The sequence below is a fragment of the Polyodon spathula genome, chromosome 1 (assembly GCF_017654505.1).
Source record: "Polyodon spathula isolate WHYD16114869_AA chromosome 1, ASM1765450v1, whole genome shotgun sequence".
In the NCBI taxonomy this organism is placed as follows: Eukaryota; Metazoa; Chordata; class Actinopteri; order Acipenseriformes; family Polyodontidae; genus Polyodon; species Polyodon spathula.
This window is the reverse complement of record NC_054534.1, coordinates 31,229,012-31,251,943: the sequence shown is the minus strand read 5'-3', so window position 1 is coordinate 31,251,943 and position 22,932 is coordinate 31,229,012. Positions and strand designations below refer to the sequence as shown.

At 37.0% G+C, this 22,932-nt stretch overlaps 1 protein-coding gene across 3 annotated transcripts in view; it reads right to left on the bottom strand.

Moving 5' to 3' along the window:
* Positions 1 to 22,932, bottom strand: part of LOC121317246 (KN motif and ankyrin repeat domain-containing protein 1-like) — a 68,012-nt gene that overhangs the window by 6,142 nt on the left and 38,938 nt on the right. Inside the window, exons 1-6 of one of the 3 annotated variants that reach the window (XM_041252965.1) lie at positions 22,055 to 22,348; positions 16,998 to 17,120; positions 4,627 to 7,296; positions 2,009 to 2,230; positions 742 to 850; positions 77 to 271 (exon numbers count right to left, since the gene is read on the bottom strand). In XM_041252965.1, the coding sequence (XP_041108899.1) occupies positions 77 to 271; positions 742 to 850; positions 2,009 to 2,230; positions 4,627 to 7,296; positions 16,998 to 17,034 (3,233 nt within the window). In that variant the 5' untranslated portion in view covers positions 17,035 to 17,120; positions 22,055 to 22,348. Of the gene's footprint in view, positions 1 to 76; positions 272 to 741; positions 851 to 2,008; positions 2,231 to 4,626; positions 7,297 to 16,997; positions 17,121 to 22,054; positions 22,349 to 22,932 lie in introns of those variants that run through there. The other 2 variants (XM_041252973.1, XM_041252983.1) reach the window with 2 other exon arrangements.

The window sequence follows — 22,932 nt, the reverse complement described above, 5'->3', positions numbered from 1 at the left end:
ATGGGTACTTTGTCTTCTAGGGCCCTTAAGTTACGAAGAGATTAATATTTCCATTTTTAGAAACATTTCCAACTACCTCTCTCTAATCTCCACCTTCTCAGCATCTCCCTCTTCAGCCTCTCCTTTGACTTTCATCGCACCTTCATTGCAAAACTCCTCAGCTCTCCCAGCCACCCCTTCATTCAAATACTCATTCCTTTCACACTCATCCTCCGACTCAGACGAGCTGCTTTCCTCTGAACTTGAGTCGTCACTTGATGTGGTCTCATACCTGGTCAACAAAACAAAATGAGTGGTCATGTCAGGGTGGATAGTTGAGCACATCAAAGCTCTACTTCTAAGGTCAGGTATCTAGAGAGGCATTTCCTTTTCAAAGTGTAAACAGAACTTGAAAAACACATTGAAAACCAATTGTGAACATTTGTTACAAAGCATGAATCCATCTACAATCAATTATCATTCTTAAAGCGCTACAAAGCTGCCCCACGGAGAGATTGTTTGACTGTTGCCATTAGCCAGCTATAAACAGCTGTTACAAATTGTAGCAGTTTTTTCTTGCAGTTTATTCACCCCCCACCCCCACCCCCCACCAATGCTTATCATCGACATTACTACACAATTCCTTTAGGATGTACATAATTCATACACTAATGCAAGGTGGGGGGGGGGGGGGGGGGGTGTTGTTGTTTTTTTATGGACATTTCAATGTATTTTCTGCCCTGTTACACTTTTAAAACTTACCCTCCATTTACACCTACAAACTGCAAGTTCTTCTTTGTGCCATTTGAGTCTTGTCTGCCATCTTTCTTCTTCATAATAGACTTCAGAGTATTCGGACTACAAGACTTCCCTGTAATGATATTTATATTAAGATATATATTGGACTGGAATTGAAATGTACACTATAACAATGCTGCTTAAATGGAAGGATATCTCGCTACATCATTGAGCAAATCGATGACCCTGGGCTGAAAAGGAGGCTGCACTTTTGTGCCAGTACACAACACAAGGCATTGTTAGAAGCTGATGAATCAGGTACATTGCTACATTTTAACATGGCTCACAATTATGATCTTAGCAAATCTTAAGGGCAGTAAATGCACAATACAAGCTGAGTTTCACAACAATCCAAATATTATTTGTTTCTGCAAACTTCAAATGACGCTAAGAGGTTTTCACTTTAGCCCAAACAAGAGCTTGTCTTAAACTTTCCCTAGCTTTTTATTTCTACTCAAAAATATTTAAAAATTTTAAAAAAGTGTTGGTTAATTACTGGAAGAAATAATCTGTTTTTAAAATCTCTGGCAAACTAAAACTATGCAGTGGTAACTTGGATACAGAATGAGTCTGTCAACCTACAAAGAGTGTGGGCGGAAAGGAAGTGGCACTGCCCAGATTTCCTCTTTGTTTATTTTTCTTATGATTAAAGTCTTCCGCTTGGTCCACACAGGCCGTTCTTTTGTAAACACTTCCACTTTTACCTTATTAAACTCACTGAAGAAAAGCGCTGTCATTAAATATACTTTTTTACTTAAATATTCATTACGTTCCTTTATAGTACTGGAAGCATTTTACAAAAGCTCTTCCAAAATTTATCACTCTTCAAAGTAAAGTAAATGCAACTGTCCCAAAGCTGTATTGCCCTGAATAAACAGTATTCTATTCAATCCAGGCCAAACAGCGTGACAAAAACCAACCTCAACCACAGCCTCCACTGTTACTTCATACCAGCAGGACCTGTTGACGCACAGTGCCCAGCTTGTTTGAATACAACCATTATATTACTGCGATTCACCCTTGGTGGAGGAAATGACAATGTCATGTTTACACAGAGAACACTGAGCTGTGCTTTAACGATTAGCTAATGAATATGCAGGGTGCACTGAACAACCATAACACATTACTACTGATTTTATCCAAGAGCCCTGAATGGAGCACATTTAAAAAAAAAAAAAAAAAAGTATATTATATATAAAACATATTACAAAACAGAAAACTAAACAATTACCATGCAAAGCAAAAGTAATTTGCTGATCCGACAAATTCATTTGAGATGTCACATTCTCCTGGTGTGTATAGGTCTTGGATCCAGTGTTTAACTCGTTCACTGTAGACACAGATGTAACTTGCTCCACTTGTGTGGCCTCGACCTTCTGTTCGAGAATGACCGACTGCGTCATGGAAGACACATATGTGTTGGTAGTGCTGCTGAGCAAAGACTGATTGGTATCTGTCAGACACAAAATGCTACATTGAGATATACACACTCATTTGCTATGGCAGAGTTCAGACCAGATTTCAGCTGCTCTTATTCAATGCAGTTCTCTATACAAAATGCTTAACCCACTCACCATTCTGTTCTAAATGAGGGGATATACTTCATCAAATATGTATTCAACATTTTAAACCTTGTCTTTCATAGTACTGCTTCATCCTTCAGTATTAAATGGGTTAAGCTGTTTTTGGAAGGCGTCTGCCTTCAAACAAGGATATCTGCATGCCTTTATCAGGAATGGTTAATTACTCAGAATAAAAAAAAGATTGCTGCTGTACTTGGTGAAAGTTAAGATCGTATTGCAACATTACACTGGCTTTGTATTCTACTTAAGATTATACTCTAGCTTCCATGGATGCCCAACTGTGATAAAGGTTTTTCTTTAAATTTGCTTGAATATATCTACTGTACCAAACACTGAAAAAAATAACTTAGGACCTTATTTGTACAAATCTAAACAATAAAATAAATATTTAACATCATTTGTTTTAGTACAGTTTCTGTATATTTCTGCATTTTGTTAAATATTTGTTTTCAGAAGTCCCTTACTACCTGAAAACAACATTAAAAAAGGAAGGAAACCGTTAAGCGTCTCTGCTGCTAGCTGGTCTAGTAAAAGTTCTTTGAATTCCAAATCTGGAAATACTTAAATATTTGGCAAGCAAAACTACTAATAATTTACAGGATGTAATTTGTGTGATTTACAGCAGTTAAATCTGCAAAGTGCCAACTTGTTGACATTTTTCTCTGTCCAAGTTTGATCCAATGCAAGTACAAAAGTATAACTTTCCTATTTCTGACAGTCAGATTAAAAGGTGGTGTTAACTTTCATTATTCTTAAAATGTAAATCAATGTTTCCAGTTATTTAGCCACAAGTGAAGCAAGCCCAAAAAAGACGTTCCTTAGACTGTAGCTATCATAAAACCTATTTTTGTAATTTTGGAATACAGTACAACCATTGCTATACTCTCAACCTGATCATAGATGGTAAAAAAATAAATAAATAAAATTAAGTCCAAGAATACAAAGAAAATGCACATGTTTCGTGTCTGACTAACTGAATGCGGAAGCTTTATGAGAGAAGCCAAGGGTAATGTCAGAAATCTACTGCAATTAAACAGTCCTTCATCTTCCCACATGGGCTACTTCAAGAGATCAAGGAACCATGTTAATTACCAGATTCTATCTTCTCAAATCACCCCTTCACATTGTACTGTAGTTCTCCCACAAAAGTATTTTCAGATGATTTAGAAAACACCAGGAATAACTCTTAAATATGTGTCCTTCCACACAGTACTTGATGAAAAGGCAGCAAGACTCTAGCCCCATAGGTCATTAAAAGACCCTACAACAGTATGTGTTAAAAAAAAAAAAAAAAAAAAAAAAAAAAAAAAAGTGTGAGAACTAGGGTTTTAAAATCCATTTTATTACCTTGTACTAGCAACTACTGCCCCCAATGCATTTGAATACTATGTTTGGGTTAATGCACAAAAACATAGATGGGGGAGGATTGAGCTTCATTACGGTTTACAATTCAGCATCATTTATCGTTTAGTAGCAGCCAAACATTTTTCATTTAAAGTCCAAGCTTCTGGTATAAAAAAAAAAATTAGGTAACTGTTGGTAAGTTTCCAAAGCCCCAGTGCATTTTTCAGGGTCAGAGAACTGTCAAATCCTATCAGGTACTTCTTTAGACTAAATATTTACTCCTTTATGTTTCCAACAGAGTGGTACGAACAACACAGTAAAAATATAGCACTGGCAAGAGGCTGTTTGTTTTGGATACTAAAAAAAAGAAAATTCAATTTAAAATGGCAGTTTGTTGCAGTTATAAATATGTTTTTAGGGGTATATAAAATACCATAAAATATCTAAAGCACTCTACAGCTGGTTGAAAAAATAACATGCTAGCACAGCAGTGGTTCGTGGGAAAATCAATGAATGCTCTAGCCCATTACAGATTCTGTGAAATTCATGAGATTAAATCATGTTTAATTGTTTCTCTTTACCAGATTCCTTCTGAAAAAAGTAAATAGTCATTATACTGTAGATTGACATTAAGATATACATTTCTTTGCCCTAGCAGCTCTCCCCTATCTTGACAGTAAGGATCCTTCAGGAGTGATGTAATGCCAAGTAGGTTTGTAATGAGAAGAACCATTAGGAAACCCTAGAGAGAACATAACATACACCACACTAACATTTAGGTTAAAAAGTCTAGACAACCAAATTTCTCCATTAATTTTGAAGGAATCATAATTAACCATGAAGTGCTAATTTAAAAGTATATGTAAAAACAGCTTTGAAACAATTATGCATATGACATTTGTTTAAGAAAATGTCACCTCACCTGTTATGGCACTTGTAGTATCAGGGCAACGCTTCAAGATGTCCAAGCTTCTTAATTCCTCAGTGCTTGCACATTTCATAACTGTGTTTATAGATGATAATGTGTTAATTAGCTGGCAGTTGAGGGAACCAATCTGGGAATGAGGCTGCCCGAATGTATCTTCAAGTTCACTATAGTTCTCAGCCAGAAGCATCTGCTGCTCTTGCAAAAGTTTCTGTACCCGCTCAATATAGTGGTCCAAACCAAAGGCTATTTCCGGTTCAGACGGCTGCACCTGTCCTGTTACAGGAGCAACCTCGTTACCCAATGTGACACTCCTGGTGTGGGCAGGTGAAAGTGCCCGAGTTGAGGGTCCACAGGCAATGTTGCGCGTTTTCAGACCAACCAAAAAGTTTTCATTGACACTAACCTGCCCTACACCAAAATCTTTGGTCTTCATTCCATATGGCTTTTCCAAAATAGCATCACCACTGACCAAGGTTCCCACCCCAATGGAGCGAATTTTAACAGAATGAACATCTTTCACTCTACCATCTCCCACAGCAACAGTTCTAGTCTCAGTTGGTACTGTACTTGTCTGCTTATCGTAAGTGCTTAACACGGTATTTGTGCTGGAATTCACGAAAGTTGCTGTTTCTGTGTTGGTAAACCTGCTAATGGAATCTGTTAATGTATCTGTGTGTTGAGAAGATGTCTGAGGTATGGCCATGACACCTAACTCCACTCTCTTTACAAAATCTGTATTTGTGCCTAGAGACACAAGCTCTTTTATAGGGCAAACTATCACATCCACTGAACATTCCCCACATCCTATTGACCTAAACTCTTTAGCTTGTTCAAGCTTAGTTTTGCAAAGGGCTAAACTATCCACAGTTTCTTCTGTATTCACACCAGTTTCACAAACACTCAATTCCACTCCCACATTCTTGCTACACACTACAACCTGCTGCCCGGTACACTGATCCTGAGTCTCCACCCTTTCTCGGACAATCCATCGGTTCATTGGTATTTCTGGGCCCACAGCGACATTCTGGATTTCTGGTCGGCAGGTAAATCCAATAGTAGACGTCTGCAAATCTCTGCCGACACAAGAATCGGCGAAATCAATGTGATTTCCCACCGCTTGGCTTTGCATCTGCACCGATGCTTCTACAGAGGTGCTGCAAACCACTGGTCGAGCCATTGACCCCTTATCAGCTTTCTTTCTTGATCCCGCTGCCTGAAGCTCCATTTTCAACTTCCTCATTTCCATTTCATGGGTTGTTTCTTTCAACTGCACCTCCAACCTGTAAATTTTGTCTTTCAGTGCATCAATGGTCTGATTCTGCATCTCAATTTCTGTCTCTGCTTCTGTTGTCATGCCCAGCAAAGCCTCTGTTACACCAACACCAGCACTCCTCGTCTCAGTCTCAGTCCCCACTGCTACCTCCTGACACTGTCTAGATGACTTCCGATAAATCACAATGTCATTCATGTTTTGATCAGCCCCAACAGCAACAGATCGGTGTTCTTTCACACGCCGTTGCTGCCCCACATTTCGAGATAAGCCAGGTTGTAGATCATAGCTATTGTTCTGGATCTTTTTCTCCAAAGCCTCCATTTCAGCTGCGAGCTGCCTGAACTCTTCTATTCTTTGAGAGCTCTGCCCTAGACTTTCCATTTCATCCTCAGAATCAATATGTAGCTCCCCTCCCTTTCTAGTTTGGGAGAGCTGTTCAAAGTGATCAGCATTCCCAACACTGTAGGACCTTTTTCTGAAAGCACAGCCAGTACTCTGATTGGATGGTTTGTGGTTTTTCATCTGCTGGGTTAGCTGTCTCTTCTCCTCTTGCAGCACTGAGATTTTTACTTGCAGAATTGGGATAGTCTTGACCTGCTCCTCGAGCTCCTTCAGCCGCTTCAATGCCACCACCATCTGCTCCCGGATGTGCTGTAAGTGTGTGGGGCTAACGTTGGTGACTGGGGTAGTCATTCCTGAACTCATTGGGCTGTGACGGATAGAGCTTCCTATGGAGGAGGTAAAGTATGGATTGAATTCTCCATTGGCTTGATGTCCATTGTTAAGGTGCTGCTGGGGATTTGGGGAGATCTGATTGTGCCCACTGGGTCCGGCAAATGAAGAAAGATAACTAGTCGATCCCACTCCCCCCAAACTGGCAAGCCTAGGCCTGCGGGTCTCGTTGGCAGGGGCCTGCATTAGCAGTCTCTCTTGTTCCAACCGTCTTCGTGTCTCCATCAAGGTTTTTTCCACAAGAAAGTTGTGTCTGGGCAGCCTCGGGGAAAGAGGTGGCAGAAGCTTGCCCTCAGGGACACTCAGAAAGGCTGGGGAGGCCTCAAGTAAAGCAGCTGCCCTCACCGGAGGAAGAGTTGGTTGGCTTCTAGTGGCAAGGAAAGATGGGGACTGCCTACAGTCATCGCTGTTTGATGAAGACGACAACGACTCGGTCGATGTCCATTCACAGGTCTGCCCACCACCACTCCTGGGTGTGGTCACAGATTTTGCCACTTTAGGCTTTTTCTGGATGTTTAACTTCTTGATGGTGTTGCCCCTTTCAATATCATCCACATACTTCAGAAAGTCCAGGTCTAGCTGATAACCATAAGGAGTTTCCAAAAAGTAGGGGGCTGGTGAGTCCTTGTCATCTTCCACATTTAGACCTCCCTCTTTTTCTGTGGGGGAAAAACACAACAAAATGAGTACATCACTGTTACATAACCTAAAGTTTGTTTATCAAAAGTAATAGAACATCAGCCACTTAAATATTCTGAACAAAAACACACAAATAAACAATGATTTAATTTCTATTTGATTAATTATTTCCCCCCAAAAAGTAAAATACATCCTTCTGGTAGGTTTTGTAGGTATCATGGTAAATCTGCAATGTGTTTGAGCCTTCCTAAACTATATTGTGATGCTGTGATTTTTTTTGTGTGTTAATCCAAAAGAAAGATAAAAAATATAAGTGAATGCAGATCACGTGTGTTATGAACTCAATAATTACATTCAAATACAACAAAACCAATAATAAATCAATTAAATATTTAACATGCAGTATTTTGATCTACTGTAACAGTGGGGGGGGGGGGCGCAGAAGGGTAAACAAACTTGCAAAAATAGTTCTTCCTGTGACAGTTCATAATTCAAACTAACAGTGAAAACAGACCGAAAACAACAAGAGAAAAAAAAAGATTTGTTCCAAATCTCCGTTCCAAAAGCATATGCTTAAAATATGCAGTCCAACCAGTTTGCAACAGGATATAAATTCCACAGCTAAAAAGAGAAGATGACTACGAGTATCGAGTTAGAAGCTTCTACACTCGCTTAACAGACAAAAACAAGTTAACAGTTGTTCCAACATTTACTGTATCCTGAAAGTACAATTTCATCTTAATTGCTTCTGAAAGTTTACCCATCAATAACAAAAAATAAACAACAACGCCACACAACTTGCAAGCAAACACATTTTAAAATAGAGCAACCAAGAAACTTTCATGAACTTCCTGAACTTCACACTACCTCAGCCCCCAGCCCCAGGATTTAAAAAAAAATTAAAATAAGCCTCACTTACCTTGCTGCTAATAACACTGGCCATCAGATTTTAGTGATTGCCACACTGGCTTCATCTAATGAAAAGAAGCTGCTATCAAACTCTGCCTGTGCTTTCTCATTCTTCACCCCATAAGGGAAAAATCCACTATTAGTGTAAACTTAACCAAGAGCAGCTCCGTTGATCATAGGCTGTGTGCCTCCACCAATCACAGGATTCTTTCAGCCAGCTCCTTCTCCTACCCGAATGGAACCGTGTCTAAACTTGCCCTTTTCAAATTATTACTTTCCTATAATGAGGCTCTTAAAATTGTGTAATCCTTTATATTATATATATATATATATATATATATATATATATTTTTTTTTTTTTTTTTTTTTTTTTTTTTACATTTTTGTAAAAACACTTAACAATTGTAACATTGTTGAATTCAAGAAAAAAAAAATGTCCAATGGATAATGTTTTTCATAAAGTAACATAAAAAGCAAGCTACATGATTACCATACAGTACAGAAAGCTTTAGCAATTCAAATTATGTGCACTACAAATGTTACAGATTTGATTGGTCTTACAAAATTTTTATATATACATACAATATATAAAGTAATGCATTGCCCCAAAACAACTGCCTGTAGCTCAAGTGTAGGCATTCAGTAGAAATGATGCAGTTCGATTGTTGTTTGGGGGGTTGGTATTAATAAAAATAAATAAATAAATAGAAAAATAAATACATAAACTATTAAATATGAAAACGCAATATCTTCAAAAGACAATTCTTAGTGTGTCAAAAGCCATTTTGTACTGTACATGTGTCTGAAATCATAAAATACAAGTTCATGTTCAAATTAAATCTCTGTGCATCCAACACAAATAAAATGCATGGCTATGTAACACTTTCATACAGCTGTGTTTTTATCATAACAAGCAAACATTTGTTTTACATGGTGACTGGCATGTAGTTTCACAATAGGCATGTCCCAAAGATGTCATTCAATGGGTCAGTGTTTTCTGGTATCAGGCTGCACCATTATGAGAAATGGAATCCAGCTGTACTGTAGAACTGGAAGTATAAATCATGGCACACTGGAAGGCTGTCAGTACATACCCACCAACCAGGTTTAGAACTTAGACCAAAATTAACCAATTGTCATATGAAAGCTGGTTTACGCACACTTTGATGAGCACTTAGCTTACAATAGAAAATTAAATCAAGTTTGTCAGCTTTGTATCATTACACCTGTAAATTTACTGTGGTGCTGGGAGGTGCCGTATAATAGCTGGCAATATCAGTACAACCAAACTTGGGATTGGAAAGAACGCATTTAAATGACAATTACAAATAGGACAAAAAAAAAAAGGGAGGAATTGCCCATTACAGAAATGTACAACTGAAAACAGTGCAATTAAAAAATATGTACTAGGCAGTCTCCTTATGAAGTGTCTAATCATCCTGCAATCACAAGCCATGGGATCAAAGCAAGACACTGAAAGTTGTTATGCGGAGTGCGGCAGAACCGATTCTATTACACTTAACCCTTGACCAAATAATAATAATAATAATAATAATACTGTATTATGCTAGATATATACCCACTGACTAATTTTTTTTATTTTTTCATTTTTTTGTGTTTTTAGCTTATATTTTGGACTTGTATGGAATTAAACCAGTCCTGGAGAAAAACACTCAGAAAAAAGGATGAAATACAAAAATCAGTGCGGTTGCAGGCAGCTGATCTTTCAATACTGAAATTGTTTTAAAAAAACAAAAAAACACCTATCACATGAGTTATATGTGTAGTTTAAAAGTAACCCTCTGCCATCCTTAGTCTTTTAAAAACACAGTGAATCTCTGCAGGAACATCTAGTCTGGCTGGCAGTCACAGCAGCACATGATGTTTCTGTACTGCAGAAGACACAAAGCTAAAACAAACATTTACACTAGCTAGGTCAGTGACTGGGGTTTAATATTTTACTTTTTTCTGTATTCCACAATTTCAACAAAAATGAAAACCTTATCTGAACCTGTCAGTTCTTTAAAAACCAGCAATTCTGGTCATTCAATTTTATTACTTCACAGAAGCTCTTTTTAAAAAAAGTTGTTACCTTAATTTCACAGCCTTTATAAAACATGAACAGACTGTATTGTACATTTGCAGCATTTCATTTTGGGTCCAATTATGAGTAATGTGAGTTGACAGAGCAGAACTTTTCCACAAAAGGTATGCTTTCACACCAACTGGGCAAGAATTACAGAATTATTGTCTCAATAGACTTGTTGATCATTACAGACTCTGTGTTAAGGGATGTGTTGATTGCAGTCACCCAATACCAAGTCCCTTGTAGTCACCAAGACGACCATGCCCCTTGTGAAGTCTGCTTTCTCGCAACAGTGGCATCCAATTCAGGCATTCTCTCAATTTACTTGCATTATCTGATGTTTTGATGAGCCAGTGTAATTGTGTGCTCAGAATTACTGCACAAACTATAGGCTACATTCTAAAACTATGTTTGAAAAAAAATAAGTACACCACTGCAATACTCATTTTGGCTGTCACATGTATGTTTGTTCTTTTTCTTTAAAATTACAGAGCAATTGAAGTCTGTTGGAGAAATATTGGTTAGTGTAGGCTGACATGTGGCTATCCAGTTGTTGCCACAGGATACAAGACTAAGCCGTGTATACAGATTTAAATAGAATTCCTCAGAGAACCTCTCCGTTAACTCCAGGTTTCAGCAGTCAACACATTTGGGAGACAACTTTAGGAAAGGGTTTAACTAACTTGCTTGATTTTTTTTTTGTGGATGCAACATCGACAATGGATAATTGCAAAGCATATGACATGATTTCCAGAAAGCTTTTCACAAAATCCTGCATAAGATTAATTCTCAAACTGAATGCAGTAGGGATTTAAGGAATTGCATGCACATGGATTAGGGAGTGGTTAACATGCAGAAACCAGAAAGTATTAATTAGAGGAGAAACCTCAAAATGGAGTAAGGTAACCAGTGGAGTACCACAAGGATCAATATTAGGCCATCTGCTCTACCTAATCTACATTAATGACTTTGATTCTGGTATAGTAAGCAAACTTGTTAATTTGCAGACAACATAAAAACAGGAAAAACACTGTTGCAGCAGCAAAGGTCATTCAAAATAACCTAGACAGCATTCAGAACTGGGAAGACACAGCAAATGACATTTAATAGAGAAAAGTGCGAGGTACTGCACGCAGGCACTAAAAATGTCCATTATAAATACCATATGGGAGATACTGAAATTGAAGAAGGAATCTATGAAAAAGACTTAGGAGTTTATGTTGACTCAAATGTCTTCATCTAAACAATGAGGGGAAACTATAAAAAAGGCCAACGAAATGCTTGGATATATTGTGAAAAGTGTTGAATTTAAATCAAGCGAAGTAATGTTAAGACTTTACAATGTATTAGTAAGACCTCATCTAGAATATTGTGTTCAGTTCTGGTCACCTCGATACAAAAATTATATTGTTGCTCTAGAAAGACTGCAAAGAGGAGCAACCAGAATTATTCCGGGTTTAAAAGGCATTGCATATGCAGACAGGCTAAAAGAATCTGTTTACCGAATCTGTTTAATTTTATACGTTAAAATGTTCTAACAAACTGCAGCACCATGTCATTTTGAGCAAATAATAGATCTTAATACTGCTATATATAGTATAACTAGGGGACTACTTAAATTGTGGTAAAACCAAAACTAAATATTCTCATACATAGTAAGCACATTGTTTTTATTTGTACAGGAATAACAATTGAACTAAAAACAAAACAACCTATACAAACTTCAGAAGGACTGCTGTTCTGTACATAGTTTATCTTGTATTTTCTTTCAGAACTGTACTACCATAAAATAAAATGTGCTTACTATGTGAGTCTACTATGTAGACTTTAAAACTCAGAGGCAGTTAAAAACTTACAGTACAATAATAAAAACAAACAAGACCTGGATTTACCAAAGCCAAACAATACTTTCAGTTCTAGTGAACTAAAGGTCATGAAAAGACTGGCCTCTGCCTAACTGCCCAGACACATCTGCAGGCCCTGATTGCAGTAGAAGATTTTTCACACTCCTTTGGAATTTCCTGGCAAAATCTGCAAAGCACTGCCAGCCTGCTGGACTTCAAGTGAATCAATTAACTCAGCTGGAGTTTTGGTCAGGATTAGTTAATCATCAAAACAGAGGTGTTTTAGGACTTGCATAATAAAAAGCCAGACAATTTCAAGCCTAATGGGGAAAATGAAGCTTCCTTTTACATTCCGCAATAAATACTACAAAATCATAGAAGAAAAGAGATTTGCTATTCAAGGGGAAAATAACAACCAGACATCCTGATGTGGACAGAGTAAAACCAGCTTTAAAATCAGATAGATAGATAGATAGATAGATAGATAGATAGATAGATAGATAGATAGATAGATAGATAGATAGATAGATAGATAGATAGATAGATAGATAGATAGATAGAGAGATAGAGAGAGAGAGAGACAGATAGACAGACAGACAGACACACACACACAGAGAGAGAGAGAGTGGATGAGAGGAGTGTACAGACACATGAGGAACACATTCTATTGTGAGACACACTACCCCCTGGATCTCCTAATATTGAGTTGCACCCCCCTCTGCCCTCAGAACAGCCTCAATTTGTCGGGGCTAGAACTCTACAGGGTGTCGAAAGCGTTCCACAGGGGTGCTGGCCCACATTGACTCCAATGCCTCCCACAGTGTCAAGTTGGCTGGTAGTGGATCTCTACTCCGAATAGCTCGTTCCATCTCATCCCACAGATGCCCAATTGGATTGAGATCTGGTGATTGGGCAGGCCACTGCAGTAAGCTGAATTCACTGCCATGTTCGTGGAACCATTCCCGGACAATCCTAGCCTTGTGGCATGGGGCATTATCCGGATGAAAAAATCCATTAGCAGATGGATTCACTGCTGCCATGAAGGGATGCACCTGATTGGCAATGATGTTCAGATATCCTGTGGCATTCAAACGTTGCTCCATTTTTAGCAAGGGGTCCAATGTGTGCCATGAAAAAACACCATCACTACCGGTGTTTATTTTGATCTATTTAGTTTTATGTAAATATTTATTTTTTTGGAGCTTTCGTTTGGATACTGTTTGAAATTGTTGTTTTCGGTTACTTTCCAAAATGCTTGTCCATTTTTTTCTGTCATAATAGTAACTCGACAGACAACACTTGCACATTTAGTTGTACCTTCTTTCCTTTGCCGTCTTCCGCAACAAAATCCATACTGTCACGGGCACATTCTTCTGGTATTTTTGTGTGTCTAGTCATTTTCTTTTTACATTTCGCCACTATTTTCAATTCCGTTTGAAATTCTTACTATCTAAACTAACATAGCTTTAAATCCTGAGAACAAGCCTTCTGCTATACTTGTAATATCATTTTAAACCTCGCAAGTGGAATCTCCAATAGAAATGTAGAATGTGCTGTCACTCAGTAGTTGGGCGGGTTTAAAATATTCAGAACAAATCAATGATAGATACAAATCAGGAAAGAGGGACATTGCCCATCTGCACTGGAAAAGGTGGTTTTGTTTTAATTTTTTTGTACTGTAGTAAATGGGAAAGGAGTGAAGTTTACGTGAATTGAGTAACCATTTTTATACTGGGTGTTTTATCGGTTAAAATCAGAAGCCCTAATCTTAAGGTTATGTCAGTATTTTTTGTGATCACGCGACCCCCCCCTACAATAGCCTTGCGACCCCCTTTTGGTTCAATACCCATAGATTGAGAAATGCTAGATTATGTAATAAACACCAAGAAATTCAAAAATAGTTAGATTAGACTCAGATTAAGTAACACTCCTCTCACTTGCAGCTTGGAATCTAAAAGAAAATCACACTAGTGATCTGATCAACAGTGCTGTGGGTAGGGTGGGGGGAATGTGAGCCAACCTTGTTTGCAAAGGATACAGAAGTGCAACTGGAATTTTTTGTGTCATACTGTGAAAATACTTTAGTGGAAGGATCATAAGAGTTTGCTTATACACATTAATCTAAAAGCAATCCCTTTTTATTGGCTGTGATGCATTCCTCTGTATAAACAGGATTATTTCTCATCTATTTAGAACAGGCTACTCTATTGGAAAAGCTACATGGATTTAAGTTTTGCTGGTCTGAATGACAATACATGCCTCCATGATGGGTTTGACAAAAAATAGGTCAACAAGCAAGCAAATAAATTGAAATTTAACTTTAAAACACATGAAATATAACAAAATGTGGAAATGGCAATGTAAAACGAAAGGGGGGAAAAAAACTCACCATTTTGGTTCTCATTCATTACATTCCACATAAAGTTGCAACAAAAAATGTAACATTATACATAAAAATTATCTATATAAATTATTTATATATCTATATAAAAATTACTACATAACACTTCCAGGGCACTGTTTAAGCAAGGCATTTCAGAATGACGTGCTTGCCATTTTTCTGTCCCATGAGATCTATAGCAGCACAAAGTATTTGTTGATCCAAATGCCATGAGTGCGTGCGCATAATCAGTTTTTTTTTTCTTCATTTGCCATTTTATAAACTGTCGCGTAACTATTTTTGTAATTTAACAAATCCGAACACCTGATTTTTGTATCCGAATACATGACAAAAAATATTTGTTCAAACATTCAGGTATTTGTCCCAGCATTAATTTTTATATATATATATATATATATATATATATATATATATATATATATATATATATATATATATATATATATATATATATATATATACACACACATACACACTGTCACTCCAAGTATTTGTGTAGAACATTATACAGTTCTATACCTCAGTTGTACACCCAATGTATTTAAATTAGAAGCACACCAAAATCCCAAACTGGACCATGTTTTACACTGTAGTAGGGCCTAACTGAGCTGTATGGTTAAATTAATGTGTTCAGTAAAACTGGATATGCTGACTGGCCAAAAGAAACCATATACTACTGAATGATCCCAGTGTCCCTCAATTGAACACACAAATATTACCTGGCTCAATCTGCCTCACAGCTTAGGTTGCCGAGCAACCTTCAGTAGAAGCACAGAAAACAGGGTGCAGTTGTCTTCAAGGTATGTAGGAGTCCATTTACAATTTACTGCCTTCTAATAAACTAACTGTTCAAACCAGTAATATTTCTGGAAAGCAAGACGAATGGAGGTTTCAGTGAAAAAAAATAGTCTGTTTTGGGATACTGTCACAAACCTAAGCCATCTCCTTGTCAAAAAACATTTTATTTAACACTGCTTTTGAATGTATTCCCTGATTTCACTGTGTTTTTGTGAAAGACAAAAATGTTTATAATCTTTAAGCTGCAGCTCAAATCAATATTTATGGGTCCTGTTACTGTTCTGAGTCAAAATACAGTAAAGACAAAATCATGCTGTTGTAAAATTTACAAAAAGATAGAATGTCAAAAAACTACTGTGTAAACCACTTTGATTTTGTAATGCATTGTCTGGATGAAGTGCTCCATTCTGCAGAGGACAAGAGGGACACTGTTACCAAAAGCAGACCAAAACATTCCTTTATGTCCCCAATATGCAGGTTTGCACTAGAACCGCACCATCTTCCGATTGGAAGAGGAATAATTCTCAGGGGGTGATGGTGCAGTCCTGAGATTCATCGACCCCAGAAGTGTTTAACGGGAGTGATGGTCTGTTGAATAGTAACAGCACGTTGCCATCCACTGCACGAGGAATATTTTATCATTCTAATGCCAATGCCTGGTTTAATTAAAATCAAGATTTATCAAGATGTCGGGCATCAGTATTGTGAAGAAGTTGGAAATACGGCATGACTTCTTGTAACAAATGTCAATATCAAGAAAGAGCCGTCCCCAATAAGTAGGTGTTTATTTATGGACACTTTGCATGATCTAACGTGTAGAATCGTCACCCTACAGAACAGTTCCACTAATGCCATACCCATCAGTGCAGCTCAATCTGGTTCTCATGTGCCTTGATGCGAGAAAGGTTGCTTTCTCTGGGCGATACAATCTTTGCCTGCAGCGGATACTCTTACTGTTTGCACGTAAGCTTGTATTCTCTGCACCAAGGAAACAATGATCCAAACTGAGCCACTTGAGAGTGTTTTGCAGGGCACTCCTAACATGACACTGTTCATCTGCCCATAAAAAGGCCCGAGGCACCCACTGTTCTGCCCATCCTTCTTATAGAAATTAAAAGGTGAATGCTATATTTAACCAGGCAGAGTCTGGGTGTGAACCGTTGAACCTGCACACCATGCAAGAGAGCCAGGCTTACCTGCATTTGTGGTTATACAGCTTCATCTCATCTCAGAGGTGGGGGACAGAATCCGTAACATCAGTGCATCACACAACACTGCCTGTTACATATAGTTTCTGCCCTATTTTAAATGGTCAGTAAAATTTAACAAAAACAAAAAATTTAAATATTCAGGACATTTATTTATACATGCTCTGTCTAGACGTTACTCAAGCAGGGACAGCATAGAATTTTGAGCCATTGTAGGTTTTATTATTAGCTTATTTATAGATAGGAAACTTCAAAAGACAGCTTACTCTTCTACCCCATCCCATTTCTCCCCTCCATCTAACTAACCAGAGAGTTATTATACATTAAAAGCAAAGGAGTTGTTATAAAAATAAAAGCATAGTATATATTTTTAAACAGTCGACATTTTTCAAAAGTTATTTCTAAATTAGTTTGAGAAAGCCAGCCAGATTGTATTTTTTTTTAAAAAAGCATTAGAAAAGCACATTAAAATTACCTGAAACACTGCCATTAACCTGCACTGTTTGAGCCATGTCTGCATCAGTTCACTGACAAATCCACAAAGACATTGAATGGAGTCATGCAAGTGTCATGCATCAAGTCCAGCCTACCATGCAACCTGAAACAGGGAGAAAAAAAAAAAAAAAAGGTCAACATTATTAATACAATTCTTCTAACCAATGAAACATTGTAAAACACACATAGTAAGTGTTATCACTACTTTGAAAAACTTAGTCAAAAAAAGTTTTAAAAAATGCTTTGCAATCTTGCATCAGGTCACTTGACGCTGTGGATGAAATATTTGCACAGGAGTGCTAGGTGAACAAAAAACAAAGAAGTTTAATTGAAGTCTGTGCAGAGTTTTAAAGTTTTGTGGGATTGATGCAGAAAGAGGTAGACTTACTGCCACAGGGTTGTGAACTACAAAGTCTTCCAACTTGGGAATTTACACTAGAATTTTCTGGCTCCTAATCTTAACCACCATTGGGACATTATATAAATTTGTTTTGTTTAGAATAGTACTGTATTATCATATTCAGAGAATACTTGGCAACAGTGTACATACACTTTAAAAACTTGAAGGCGTTATGTAAAACATGTATACAGTACATTTAGCTATATATTAAATCTGCATGGACAAGTAAATACAGAAACTTTTTAAAAATGTTTTTGTCTTTTGACTATGCAGCGAGTGTTTACGGTGCTCTCTCACCTTACACAAACGAGGAACAGCTTAAACTTTAGGAATGCAGAGTTGAGAGATGAGACATTGACCCCAAGCTATCAGAAATTCCATTCTCTGATAAGACAAGGACTCCTTGATAATTTACAGCCTTCTACTTGGAATATATTTTCTATATAAAGTAACCACAAAAATCTCTCCACTGTACTCCGTGTTGAGAAGAGCTGAACATTTGATAAGCTAACTATTCACATCCCATTTAAAATGGGAAAAAAGTGTCATTAGGCTCTACAGGAAATCGAGGCATGCATCAAAACATTATGCAGATAGATGATTTCATCCCAGATTCATAATGTAATAATTGTTAAGAAAACAGAAAACACCATAAATAAAAGGATGCAAGGAGTCTGCCATGTTGAGACCAAAATAGAGGCTTTTTGGCCTCAACGCTAAACGATATGTTTGGCGCAAGCCTAACACCACACATCATCCTTTGAAGCACAGTGGTGGCAGCATCGTGCTGCAGGGATGCGTCTCTGCGTCAGGGCAAGGAAAGCCAGTGAAGATAGAGGGCAAAATGGATGCAGCAAAGTACAGAGAAATCCCGGAGGAAAACCTGCTGAAGTCTGCAAGAGACTTGGGACTTGGGAGAAGATTCATCTTCTAGCAGGACAATGTCCCCAAACATACAGCCAAACCCACAGGTTAATGTCCTGGAGTGGTCCAGTCAAAGCCCGGACCTCAATCCAATTGAGAATATGTGGAAAGAGTTGAATATTGCTGTTCAAAAGGTCCCCATCCAACTTGACGGAGCTTGAGCAATTTTGCAAAGAAGAATGGGCAAAAATTGCAGTGTCCAGATATGCAAAGCTGGTAGAGACTTATCCAAATAGACTCATGGTTGTAATTGCTGCAAAAGGTGCCTCTACCAAATATTGACTCAAGGGGGTGAATACTTATGCAATCAATTATTTTCTGTTTTGTATTTGTAATTAATTTAGAACAATTTGTAGATTTTATTCTTCACTTGGACATTATGGACTTTTTTTGTGTTGATGTGGCAAAAACTCCTAATTAAATCCATTTTGATTCCATGTTGTAACAATAAAAAGGGGGGTGAATACTTTGTAAACGTCCAACATTAAGGAATGTTTGCTGTTGTGATAATGCTAGTCCTTGCCTTAACTCATGTGACTATCTATGCCCTTCATTGGCTGCAGTTCATATCTTTGCGGCTACAATGAAAGCAACATTGAGGGAATCTTATGCATGTCGAAACTGGTTTCAAATATTTCTCACAGAGCAATCATGAGTTTGCATGTTTGATTTATTAAAACATCTCTCCCTATATTAATCCACAATTAAATACAATATATTTTCATTCATAACCAAGTGCAAATATTACGAATATTAAACAAATCATAAACCACCATGTAAATGATTCTTAAATGCCAGTCTGCATCATGCAGTTTTGTCTAGCTAGTTGCAAAGCTAGGTGCACTGTGGTATACAGTGTATACAGTACAACAGTACTTGCACAACCACAGTCGTGTCTTGTTTATCTAGTCACCACTACACCGGAAATGATCAAACCACCATGTAAAACACTGTCCGGTATGAGCTCAATGTTAAAGCTGCAGAAAAGCATTATAATCTCAAAGTTCAGAAAGTCACCCTGTAGCGAGGAACAAAACACAAAAGAGTATGCTCACATCTATTAGACTTGCCACATACTGAACTATAGTATACAATGCAGTACTTAATTGTATGATTAAGTATTGCCTGTGTTATATGATTGAACAGATCGCTTCATAAACCAATTATTAATTCTGCTCATCAAGAGAGAGAATTTACTAAGCAATTCAAATGCTGAAAAAAAGTTTGGTGCTGAATGTGAATGCCAAGCAATAGGAACACTATGAACAATGACATACAATTCATTTTCCTTTACAAATGTATATTATTAATTGGGTTTAAGATACCCCACAGAACATTTCTTAAACATGTGTTTTTTCTTTTGTTATGTTTTTTTTTTTTTTTTTTTTATCTTTGTTGTGTAAAGATAACTGTAGCCTTCAGCTGTGAAATCAAATTAAAATAGAAGGGCAGGTGCTGATAAAACTGATGAAGGACACAATGTTACTCACCTACCAAGGTTGAATTACAGCTGTAACTAGCCAAGACCAACTTGTTTTTAAAAGACTATACCATAAACATTACAAAGCTTACTCCATGTACAAACACAACCTTCAAAACACCTAAACCTCCAACCAAATGTCAACAATCTACAATCTCCTGTATCACTAACCAAGTCTGTACTAAAGGGCCACTTTGCAGAATGAGCAAGGCTACTGCAAGTGCAGTAGATACACTTAAAGCATCTGAAATAGAATAGACAGTGCAAGGGGTTTATAGCTCCACATACTGTACAAGTCTACAGAAATTGTTCAAAATTCCCTATACAATTTTTAGTAAAGTAGAGCATAGATTTTAGACTACAACCCCATACACTTACTACAGTATGTTTGTCTGGTTATTTTACTTTTTTAAGTACCACGTAAAATAGTAAAATAACAAAGCTCTTAAGAAATACATACAGCTACAATTGATTTAAAAAAGACAAAAAAACAAACAAAACACACACACACACACCACACTAAACAATACATATGCCCTTATACTAAAACACAGTCCCTGCAACTAGTTCCTGACATGCAGATTGACTGACCCACAATCAACAAGTTCTCGCCCTCCATAGACAGGTCTGACACTGTTAGTTACCTGCAGGAGAATGGGTGTAGAATAAAGTTAATCTCGTCATTCCTTTACAACAATATACCCATCAAGCAGTTAGAAAAATAAATAAATAAATAAATAAATAAATAAAAATCAAGATTTAAAACAATGGTTGCCTTTCACAAATCTTTTAGACATTTAAGATGTCTTAATGATCTAGGTAGGATATTGACTTAATGAGATTAATTCAACTTTTTTTTTTTTTTTAACCTAATTCTGTCTCTTTTTTTTAAATTATTTCTACAGTATTAGTAATCACAACTCATTAATTATCCAGACTAATCTGAGACTCCAGAATCATTTTAAAAAGGTTATATTCAGTTACAGTAAGCAAGGAAAATAAGTTAGTCAATAAAAACCTCTTCATGTACATGTCTTATGTTCCAGTGCGTCAAGGTCATACATTGCACTAGTACTGGTGCAGTCATATTTTTATCTTAATCCAGCATGACTATGGGCACGTGCTATGATAGCTACTGTTATAACAAAGTTGTTTTATATAAACACCTTTTCTAAAATTAGCAATACATAACATTTCACATTCTGTAACTTTAACATGAAACCCTGAGCTGAGACCGTTGCATTACAGCTGTACAGCTGTACAGCTACAGGCAAAAGTGTTGCATCACCCTACAGAACTAACTCATTGTGTTTCATAAAGGTCGAATGAAACCTGCTGAACAATGTTCCTTTAACATAGTGAATTACACACCGCTTTGTATCACACTTCCATATACTTGACAAAAAGTGAAAAATATGACATTTCAAAATCGAATATGAAACACTGCACTACTATTATGCCTTCCAGCTTCATATAGTTCATTCTAAAATTCTAGGGGATGCAAAACTATTGGCCTTAGCTGTAGATTAGAAACCATGTCTATTTCTAATGTATTATTTCTCTGTACATTTAACTTAATTTACAATCTCTTGTGTTTATTTCCAAATTACTGCATGAATTTGTCTGGTTTCAGACACTGTTGGTGTTCAGCAAGTACCGTTATAAGAAAAAGTTTTGAAATATCAAGTCGTGTATCATGTTACACTGCTAATTATATCAATGTTACACTGAAACCTTAAATTGACAAGAGATTTGTTACTAACATTAACTACTGTTCTTCAGACTTTTTATATACACTAAATGTGTCCTCTATACTAATAAAATAATTTATATTAAACCAACCTCATCATAATATATTAAAATAAAAGCAAAACAAGAACTACAAAAAACCTGCATTTCATGACAGACACATTTTAAAATTCATTACACAATTTCTAACCGTCCTCACTTATTTCTCTCCGCATGGTTAGACTTCTATACTTCCCTGCTGCACACCTGGAGTGAATATTTACATAGACATGCACATTGCATTTAAATTCAAGACAAAATGTGGATACTTTCATACTACTGTACATTGCTTTTTCCCCACTGCAGCATGAATACAAAAAGTCTTACCTGTTGCTCCCATACTAAACCCCACCAACACCACACAGGTAGCAGAAGTGACTGGACTTAGCAGTTGATGGGCTAGTCTAAAACTCTCCTAAAAATACTGAAAGGTGGTATTACTTACACCGCTAAGTTTAGATGACTTCCTCGAATGACAGACAAATGATACATGTCCTATAACAGGAACCAGGCCTTTTACATACAGTTGAAAGTGAAGAAAAACAGATGATGGGTCTTTCAGAGCAGCAGACTCCTGGGTAGCAGTGGGCTGCCCACAGGCTGTCAAACAGGAACAGTAAGTTACAAAAAGAGTGTCCTTACTTTCCTTGCTATGCTTAAAGGCCAATCTAATCAAACAGAGCGACTCCTTGGAGCACAGGCCCTCTGATTCTCTGTGCAATAAAAGGTTAATCAGTATTCTCTACACTTAAATGAACAGAAACCGGGCATGTGCAGCACTGCTTAACAATCACAAGTACCTGCTGCCCTTCAAGTGAAGCCACACCCCTACCCCACCTCTGCAATCTTCTGTTTCTTTAATGCTGCACATGCAGAGACTGCCTGCAGCAAACCAGCAAAAGCAAATGTTAAGACAAGTTAAAGCTAAATTAAACCATGGAAATAAAATATTATGAACAACTAATTTCAAATTTTCATGTACTTTAATAGTAGGCTAAATAGTTTACATTTCTGTACAATCTGCATTTGTTAATTTTTTATTTCATATTAAAAATCAACACATAAGCATGCCTTTTCAAGCATATAACAGTATTCTATAGTAGAGGTTTGTCTGACTGTACCAGTAATTAAATCATTTTTGACCACTAAAACCACCTGGAAAATTACAATTTGATATAGTTTAAAAAAATATAAAAAAATCATTTTTTACAGGAAACACAATATACGCTCAACCCTATATCAGTAACACATACCGACTGTACCAACAGTTAGTTAATACAATGCAACCCATTTTTAGAAGTTTCAGCAGTTCACAGTAAACCC